Source organism: Alligator sinensis, unplaced genomic scaffold (assembly GCF_000455745.1).
Source record: "Alligator sinensis unplaced genomic scaffold, ASM45574v1 scaffold740_1, whole genome shotgun sequence".
NCBI classification, from domain to species: Eukaryota; Metazoa; Chordata; order Crocodylia; family Alligatoridae; genus Alligator; species Alligator sinensis.
The window spans coordinates 1,762,348-1,772,496 of record NW_005841964.1 but is presented as its reverse complement, the minus strand read 5'-3'; the positions used below and the strand labels follow the sequence as shown (position 1 = coordinate 1,772,496).

At 41.5% G+C, this 10,149-nt stretch overlaps 1 protein-coding gene across 8 annotated transcripts in view; it reads left to right on the top strand.

The window, feature by feature from the left end:
• ABCC4 (ATP binding cassette subfamily C member 4) overlaps positions 1-10,149 on the top strand; it is a 255,354-nt gene that overhangs the window by 45,661 nt on the left and 199,544 nt on the right. For 7 of the 8 annotated variants that reach the window (XR_003093303.1, XM_025200361.1, XM_025200360.1 and 4 more), the window contains exon 1: positions 7-81. The exons of the other annotated variant lie outside the window; for it this stretch is intronic. Coding sequence is in view for 6 of the 7 variants with exons in the window: in XM_025200361.1 (XP_025056146.1) it covers positions 8-81 (74 nt within the window). In the remaining variant the exon portion in view is untranslated. Of the gene's footprint in view, positions 1-6; positions 82-10,149 lie in introns of those variants that run through there. 8 annotated transcript variants of the gene reach the window in all.

Below are 10,149 nucleotides of genomic sequence, written 5' to 3'. Positions count from 1 at the left end.
CGGCGGCATGGAGGCGCTGCCCCGCGCGGAGAAGCCCAACCCGCTGCAGGGCGCCAACCTCTGCTCGCGGCTCTTCTTCTGGTGAGTGCGGCCCGCGGGGAGCCGGGCTCCTCTCCTCCTCCTCGGCCTCTCCCTTTGCCTCCTCTCGCAGCCGCGGCTGGAGGGAGCTTCAGATCGGGAAAGCCTGTGGTCGGGCGCACCCTCCCTCTGCCCGCACCCGTGTGTCCAGCTGTGCCTCTGCCGGTATCTGGCATCTCTCTCACTCGCACTCGCTCTGCCCTATCCCTCGAGAGCTGTTTCTTTCTATCACTCTCCTGCTGTATCTGTCACCGTTACCATCAGTCACTCTGTCATTGTGGTGCCCTGTTGCTCGCTCGCTCTTTATCACATCACCTTGCTTGCTCTGTCACTCGTATCTGTCACCTTATCACTGTCTTGCTCCCGCTCACTCTATCATATCGTATCGCTTGGTCTATCGCTATCATTTGCTCTGTCACTCGTATCTATCACCATATCACTGTCTTGGTTTATCGCTCGCACTTACTATCATCTCGTATTAGTTGCTCTATCACTGTTACTGTCACTCACTCTTGCTCTATCGTATTGCTCTCTCACTGTGTTGCTCTATCATTATATCACTGTCTACTCCTCTTTTGCTCTCTATCATCTTGTATCACTTACTCTCACTTGTTCTGTCACTCAATCACTATATCACTGTCTTGCTCTGTCACTCACTCTCTATCATATTGTATCGTTTGCTCTATAACTATAACTATCATTCACTCTATCAATTATATCTATCACTATATCACTGTAGCTCACTCTGTCATATTGTAGTGCTCACTTTATCACTCGCTCTGTCTATCGCTCTATAGCTATAGATCTGCTTTAAGGTAGATATTGCTCTGGTGATATAGCTGTAGATCTACTCTGCATAGACAGATCTAGGATTTTGAAAAGGGAGCTGGGCACATAGTGTGGTACGTCATCACGTATAACACAGCACATATTTATCCAGTTAAAGAGAAAGCAGATGCTTTGCTAACCTTTGGTTAGTCTATAAGGTACAAATCTACTCTGCTGTCCACTTGACTTCAGATTAACAGGGCTAAAACTCCATGCTCTGTACAGAGGTGGCATCACCCATGGCTCATCCCTGCTTTCTACAGTGGTTGCCCACAGCAGGGAGAGAGTCTTGCTTCTTGTTTTCCCTAGACTTCTTGGAGAAGGAGGTGAAGAGGATCCCACCCACTCGTCTTCTCCCACTCTGTGCATCTGGATCCCAGCTTTATTCCTCCCTTGGCCAGATATGCAGTGTGAAGACTTTGCAGGGGCTGGGCAGCATGCCAGAAACCTCTTTGTTTGAATACCTTGGAAACCCAGATGGTGTTTGAATTATCCATCTTGACAGTACAACCAAATCTGAGCAGGTGCAAGAATCCTTTCTGGAGGGTGGAGAGGGACCATCCCTTCCTCCAGAAAGACAAAAAGCAAGTGACCAAGCAGATTTTCCCTTATTTAGGGTATGTGTTTAGAGGTCCTAAGTTTTAGGAGGTACAAAAACAAAACATCCCAGATAGCCCTGGTAGAGTTCCCTCTGCTGGGCACTAACCAGGCTGCTGTGTTTGCGTCTCAAGATGCTAAAGCCAGGATTTTTTTAGGTTTTCCTTGGATGGAAGGGACTGCAGCACACTCTTTTTCCTTGCCCTCTCTAGCCCTTTAGCACAGAGGTGTTGTTAGCTGTGTTAGTCTGAAGTTAAATAGAAGGCAGGGTAGATCTGCACCTTATAGACTAATCAGACCACCTCTATTTTGGTTAGTCTGTGAGGTGCAAATCTATCCTGCCTTTCTCTCTAGCCCCTTCCTGGGCTGTTTCTGCTCCACTGAAATGAGACCATATGGGCCAGCTGCCCAGCACATTAGGGCAAGTGCTAAGCTCTCTGTAGCTTGTGTGCACCTGTTTGCAGGACTGACCTTGTTGGTGTTTTGCATTTTCAGCTCTCCCTAAGTGGTTACACTATACGCATACAGCTGTAAAGCGGATTTCATTGCTGACCTGTATTACAAAAATAAAGCTAGTGTTTGCAACACCACTAATACACTATTTTGCTAGAGCTGGGGAATACGGAAAGCCTAAAGGCCTTGTTGAATGAGTACTTTAAGAAATGTGATTTTTTTTTAACAGCTCAGTTCTTAATCATTATTCTTAGGGGGAAAAAAATTATAACTTTGTGAATTAATCCAAAGAAAGTAAAGCATGTATCTCAGATACCAGAACTACAGTGCACAGAGAAGGAGAGAGAGGAAGCAGAGAAATGTGCCAACTCTTGTGTTTTGTAGTGAGTCCTGTCAGAAATGGCACCCCTGCTAGGGAATTCCTACGCTCTGCATTAAGAAGTATGCAACATTTGCATAGTTATTCCTTGGTTGCTCTCATTTTCCTATGTAAACCCTTGATGTCCCAGTACTGTGGACCTTATGATGAGTAGTAGCCTCACTTGTTCCTTGAGGCAGGTGGAGAATGTTGAAAAGGCATGGGTTCCTTTTGCTGTGGATGTAGAGACTTTTCTCATTCCTCTGCACATGCTGCTGTGGAGGGGAAAGAATTCAATCATTTTTAACCTGACTATAAAAAATAGTCATTTTTAAAGTGCTCACTTAAAACTTGAGAATTCTATTCTTGAGGATGCAGTGTGGTGTGGATTGATAGATAAGCTATTCATGTGCGGCTAAAGAATCCCAGTGAAATTAAGGGGGTTCAGGGGGTCTTCCCGTATGTATTGCAAGGCAGGTGAGTTCATGGCCATTTTTAATCGCTTTTAATTAGTTTTTATATAGTAGTACAACACTATAATGTTTGTACTTCAAAGGATTCATATTCATTCATATACATTAATATGACATTTTTCTTTTTTTCCAATGAACTAAAAACATTTCCTTATATATTGTGCCTAGTAAAACTTTCTCCTCCAGAGTCTTAATGTCTTAAAACTTTTCTAGTCTTGACCTTTTAACATCTCTTTCATTTTAATCATGGAAAATGTGGATTTTGGGTTACTTTTTTTAATTCGAAAATTGGGGATTTTTTTTTATGAGAGAAAACCAGGTTCCCTGGTGATAAATCTTTTTTGTTTGTTTTTCCTAAATTTTTATTTTTTTTTGTATCTTAAAAAAACCTGACTGTTTCTTCAGTGAAAAGTAGATTATGGCTTGTTAGTTTAAAATGAGCATTTAGGGTTCCTTACTAGAAGTTATAAACACCGTGTTTATGTAAGAATGCCAATAAAAGGTTAAATATGTTTCACAGATGAATCTAATCTACAAGTTAAAGTTCATTTCTAGAATTTTACAGCATTTCTGCAAGATGCATGAATGTGCAAGCTTCAGAAGTTCCCCATAGGTCATATGAACAGCACTGAATGCATTGTACCAGTTGTTTTACACAGACTGAGGGGCTTTCAATGGAAATCATTAGAAATGGAGTGTAAGGAGGGAAACTGATGGGAAGAGCTGCAGGTGAATAGAGTTCTTTAAAACTACGTGTATGTTGTCCCACAGAAACTTGGTCTTGCACAGTGAATAACATTTAATCACATTTTCACTAGGCATTTGTATTGAATATACATTCTCTATTATTTAAAGCCTCAGAACTATTTTATTTCACTCGTGGGGGGTTGTGAATTTGAAAATATGTGCTTGGGAACTAAAGAAATGTTTTAGTGATGCATCCTTGGGAAAGAGCAGTGTCTTGATTATATTTGATCGTTGTTGCAGAATGAAGTCCTTGGTATAATGTAAATCATCTGATATTTTGTCTACACAGATGTTACCGTAAAAACAGACTTTATTCATGTCAGTTATGAAGATCAGAACAACAGTAAAAGTCTTGTTTATTAGTAGCTTTCATTGGAATGATTTATTCTAAGATAGGATTAACAAAGTCCAAAAGTAGTTTCTGTGCTTCCTGGCATTCCAGGTTTCCAGATACTACTTGTATGTTCTGACCCTTATGCAACCAATTGGCAGAGTCTCATATTCCCCCTCTATTTGGCATTGGTGAGGCCACATCTGGAGTACTGTGTCCAATTTTGGGTCCCTATCTACAGAAAGGATGTGGACAAATTAGAGAGAGTCCAGCAGAGGGCAGTGAAAATGGTTAGGGAGCTGGGGCACATAACTTCTGAAGAGAGGCTGAGGGAACTGGGCTTTTTTAGTCCAGACAAGAGAAGACTGAGAGGGGATTTAATTGCAGCTTCAGCTACCTGAAGGGGGGTTCAAAAGAGGATGGAGCTGGACTGTTCTCAGTGGTGGCAGGTGACAGAACAAGAAGCAATGGTCTGAAGCTGCAGCAAGGGAAGTTTAGGTTAGATCAGGGGTCAGCGTGCTGGGGATGGATGGCAGGGTAGCTGCGAGGGGCCCTATCTTTGTTGTGGCAGCGCAGCCCTGGCCCCTTCCCTGCCATCTGCCCTGAGGTATGCGTGCCTGTCACGGAGCCCATGGTGCTCGTAGCAGGTGGTGGGGAGGCTGCAAGCAGCTTCATGGAGTCTGTGGAGCCCTGGCCCAGTTCCTTGTCAATGGCGGTTACACACATCCCTCAAAGTGGATGGTGGGGAAGGGGCTGCACTGCCACAACAAGGATCAGGTCCCTTGTGGCTCTCCCACCGTCTGGCCTGAGGCACGCATGCCAAGTAAAATGATTTTGCTTGCCGTGCTCTGGCATGCATCCCGAGGGTTGCCTACCCTTGGGTTAGATATTAGGAAGAACTTTCTTATCAGGAGGGCAGTAAAGCACTGGAACAGGTTACACAGAGAGATTGTGGAATCTCCACCCTTGCAGGTTTTTAAGACATGGCTTGACAAAGCCTTGGTTCAATGATCTGTTTGGGGATGGCCTTTAAGCAGGGGCTTGCACTGGATGTGAGGAAGCTGGTGGCAGATTCAGTGGCAAGGGGTGGGGGAGTGCTGAGCATCTGGATGTGAAGCCAGTGGCAGCACGGAGTTGCTGCGGCCACTCCGCCCGTCTCTGCGGGGCCCCCCAAAGTGCGGAGCCCGGGGTGGTTTCCCTGATTCACTCTCCCCTAGGGATGGCCCTGGGTAAGGGTATAATATTCTGTTATAGAGGTATATTTATTTGGCTCCCTTACTCTCACAGCATGAGTGCTTGTTGCTTGCTCATCTTAACAAAATGCATGAGGGCTCTGATAGATTGAAACCAGTGTCTGGGTTGTCTTTAATTGTAGGACAACTGAGTTTATTGTTCTCTTCAAAACTAAGTTAGTGTTAAATCAGTTTAATGTTTTGCCCTTCAGATCAGCATTTCTTATGCCTTGCCTTAAGTAGGGAACAAAGTACATTCTTAACTTGAGCTTTTTACATAAGGTAAAAACCCTTTTTTCTTAGTGAAGACATTTCCTCAAAATTTAGAAAATATATTAGTGTGTGCTATATATTATGTAGCTTATTGGAACACTGAATTGTCAAAGGGATATTTTAGCTGTGCAGTTAAACCTATTAAAATTGACTTTTCATGTTATCTGTATTCAAGATAGGAAGTTCACTTCTGCAAGATGTGTACTATACAGTATTTAAAAAAAATCCTGTTGTTATTTATTGTGACCATTGAGAAAACCACTGGTTATGTTAGCTAGAACACCCTGTCAAGGAAAATGGAACTTTTTGTTCAGAACATCAGAAGATTATCTACAGAAAGAAAAAAAGGAGAACTGTCCTTCTAAGTGTCTTTCTACTCATCTCATTGCAATGTTGAAAAATGGGCTATCCCATCTATCCAAGGCCCCTTGGATAGGTACCTTCCTAGATCATCCACTGAAGAAAGGCAATATAGTAATTCCCATTGTGACTTGCTGAGTTTAAGTTTACTGGAAGGTGAATTTTATGATAGATAAAATTTGTGATAGCAAATATTAGATTCAACTTGTGATAGCATACTTTATCTAATGATGCTGCTCTTGGCCTACCATGGAAATATATAGACAGTGAGTCACTACTCACTTCTGTGCTTTGATAATCCTTTTCAATAGTCTGATGCACACCATCGTGGGAGGAGAACTGCCCTTGGACCTCTTGTCCCCTATCTCCCCCTCCAGTCCATCTGGGCCGGGATATCCCTGGTGAACTCCTGCATGTGGGATCTGATTGTCATCATGCACCTTGTGTAGTCATTTACTGTTTGAGTAAATAAGGACAGTAGTGTGTATAGCCCCCCCAGGAGTGTAAAGGCCAGAAGGGACCATATAAATAATACAAACTGTTCCTACCGTGTTGATCCTTTGGTGCTTGGTTAAAGCATGTCTTCGAAAAAAACAGTGTTTATTTTAAGATATCAAGAAAGAAATCCACCACTATTCTTGGCAGTTTGTTCTAGTGGCTGATTTCCCTCAGCGTTAAAATTTAATGACAAATTTCTAATCTGAGTGTCTGGCTTTGGCTTCTAGCCATTGGTTCTGGTTATGCCTTTCTTTACTAGATAAAGAAGCCCTCGTGAAGGCAGTTACACACGCTGTAACAAAGTCATTTTCTCAATTTTTTTCTCTTAGCTAAACAGGCTGAGATCATTCATTCTCACTGGAAGGCTTTTTTTTGTCTCTTCGTACTGTCTTTCTGTTTTTCAACACCCCTTTAAAATCACCTGTTGGTGTCTGCACTGTCTTATGCAGAAGTAAAACTGCCTCCTTAATCACCAGGGATCCTGGTTTTCTCTGATTTAAAAAAAAAAATCCCCAATTTTCAAATTGAAAAAAGTAACTCCAAATCCACATTTTTCCATGATTAAAATGAAACACCACTATATATATGTATAAAATGTGAATGAATTTTGTGAGTGTGTGTGTGTATGTGTATATATATATATATATAGTAGTGTTTGATTTTAATCATGGAAAAATGTGGATTTGGGGTTACTTTTTTCAATCTGAAAATTGGGGAATTTTTTTATCAGAGAAAACCAGGATCCCTGTTAATCACCATTTTTTTTTATCAGAGAAACCCAGGACCCCTGTTAATCACTCTTCCTCTCTTCATATGTCCAAGTTTTGCTTTAGACTAGTTCACATTCAGCTACTTGCCCTCCTTTGTCATTCATCATTTTCAGAATTATTCCCCCACAGTGTAGGGGTGGCCTGTGTTTCTTGCTCCTAGATGTGTAACCTCACTTTGTGTTTGAATGGGATCAGCTCAGCAAGCTGGCCAGACTACTCTTTGTGCATATGCCAATCTGTCAACCACACACTTATCAGCAGTGATTTTTATGGCTACTTTAGATCAGATTACGGATGAATACTACTTGAGGTTTTATAGAATCATAGGGTCAGGAGGGTATACAAGGTCCATCTGGTCAAACCCCTGAACAAATTAGGGTTTTTTCACTCCATAGAAATGCTTTATCCAATCTCTTCTTGGAAACATCTTTTGAGATTACAGAATAGCCTTTTCCTTTTTCCTACAGTTTTTACAGTTTTCCCTGAGAGTTAATCCCCAGGGTAAGTGGAGCAGTAGAGAAAGACTCCCCATGCCTTTCCCACACTGGGATCTCCTCTGCTCTGCTCCTGGTTTCTGGGGGTGGAGTAGAGGTAGCAATGGGGAAGAAGTATTCAGCCCCTTTCCCAAGCTGGGCTTTGCCTGGTTTGGGAAAGAGGTAGAGGGCAGTGGCTGCTGCTTTCTTCTGGGTAAAGCACAGGGAACATTTCTTAAAGGAAAGAGGGAAATCTTTCTTCTTCAGGAAGCATTTTTTGCTGCAGGAGAAACTTGATTAATGTCTGTAGGCTTGTGGTTTCTATTGTGAGAAAAGTAGTGCCTGTACGTGGGCTAAATCTGCCTTTTTGCTGTTTAGACTCATTGCCTTGTGATTTGCCCACCGCAGCAAGGAAAAGCTGTTATTCTTCATTTTGGCAGCATTTAAGATATTTCAAACTTGCTATTATATCCTCCTGTTAACATCTTTTCTCCTACCTAAACATGTCTAGTTCTTTCAACCTCTTTTCATATGCCTTGCCTTCCAACCCCTTTATCATCTTTATCACTTGCTTCTGGATTCTTTCTGGTATCTCTATATCCTTAAAATACTTCCAGAACCGTTCACAGCACTCCAGCTGAGGCCTTACAAGTATCAAATAGAGAGGTTCTGTCATCTCCCCTGTCATACACACAGTACTTATGTTAATGCAGTCCAAAATTGCTATATTCTTGCTATCAATGCTCTATCCTGCATTAGTACATTTGTTTTTCTTCCCAACATGTAGCACCTTATATTTGTCTTTGTTGAATTTCATTTTGTTTTCTGGTTCCCAGATCTCTAGTTTATCAAGATCACTTTGAATTCTAATCCTACCTTGTGAAGCTTTTGCAAACAGTTCCCAGTTTTATGTTGCACACCAGCATGATCAGGGAGAGCTTTGTTTCTGCATCTAAACAATTAATAAAAATGGTAAACAGCCCTGTACTCAGGCAGTTCTTTGAAAAACCACTTGAAATTTCCTGCCATTCTGACATCAATGAAGGCATATTTATTCTTTGCTTGTTTATTTAGCCAGTTATGTCTTTACTTAACCGCAATTCTATCTGGCCTGTATTTCTCCAGGTTTTTTTTTAATAAGAAGGTTGTATGGGATTGTATCAAAAGCCTTACTAAGATTGAGGTTTTCATATTTATTGAATGTCCTTCATCCACCAAGCTACAGTAGTTACTGTGTCAAAGAAGGGAATCAAATTGGCTTGGCTTGATTTTTTTGGTCACAAACAATCACTGCTTCGTCTGTTATGTATTTACTAATTGATTGTTTTATAATCAGGGATCCTGGTTTTCCCTGATTAAAAAAAAAATCCCCAATTTTTGGATTAAAAATAACCCCAAATCCACATTTTCCCTGATTTTAAAATGAAACACCACATATTTCTATATATTAGTGGTGTTTCATTTTCATCAGGGAAAAAGGCAGATTTTGGGTTACTTTTTTTTAATCCAAAAATTGGGGATTTTTTTTTTTATCAGAGAAGACCAGGATCCCTTGTAATGAGGCCTGATATTTGTCCCCGTGATGATGATTTCTGATTGACAACCCATTTTAGAGATTTTCAGTTAGGTATCTCTTTCATGTTTTAAATCATAACTGTCCAACTTCTTAGCAGGGGCATGTTGCACCAGTGGGAGCTGCACAGGAGTATACCAGGGTTCCCCTGGGTCACATGAGTTTCCAATGTTGAACTGCCCCCTATGCTGCATTGTGCCATGTGGTTGCTCTGGGTTGCAGGTTCCCAGGCCCCACAGACTGTGCCATGACACCCCATCTCACCCCATCTCCAGGGGTGGGGGCAAAAAAAGGAAGTCAGAGAAGGGAGAAGGGGCATGGATACTCCAGCTGTTGTAGCTGGAATGATGTGGGGAGTGGTGGCCATGTGGGAGCTCAGGTGTAGCAAATTAACCTCTCATGAGCGGGCTGCAGGTTGGACAGCCCTGCTTTAAATGATTAATCATTAAATTGCCGATGTCTTGTGATCCTTTTTAAAGTGTTTGATCAAGTATTGTGGGTAGTCATTTATATCTAATACATTTTATCAACAACATTTCCAATAACAAAAAAAGATGGGGCTTATTTGATAACATCTGTTTTCCCTGAAATCATGTTGACTGGCATTATATTCCTGTCCTTTCATTTCTTGATCACTTAAACCCCATGTCAGTTTCTCCATTATTTTGCCCAGAATTTGTCAGGCTTGTAGAAGGCAGTGGAAAAACAAGTTCTAGGGCAAGTACCTATGATATCTGAGTATTTACTGTCACAAATAAGCATTTTTGAGGTTTAGAGGCTCAGTTCAGTTGGGAACAGCTAAAGAAGGGTTCCCCATACAAATTTAAGTGGGTGTGAGTATTGTTTGGAATGTAGCATTATCTGTCTGGATGGCAGAGATGGAAATTATTATTTTTTAATGCATTTGAGCCTTAAACAATTTTGACATACAATATTTATGATAATTGTTCAAATGACCAAGTCCCCAGTCCATGGTTTTAGTAGGGGAGAGTCTGGTGAAACTCTTTGTGGGAGTGGAGCCTCTTTTCCTTTTGTCCCTTTCCTGTTTTCTACCACACCAACTTTTGTGCCATATGCATCCTGATTTTTTTTTAAGTAATCATTT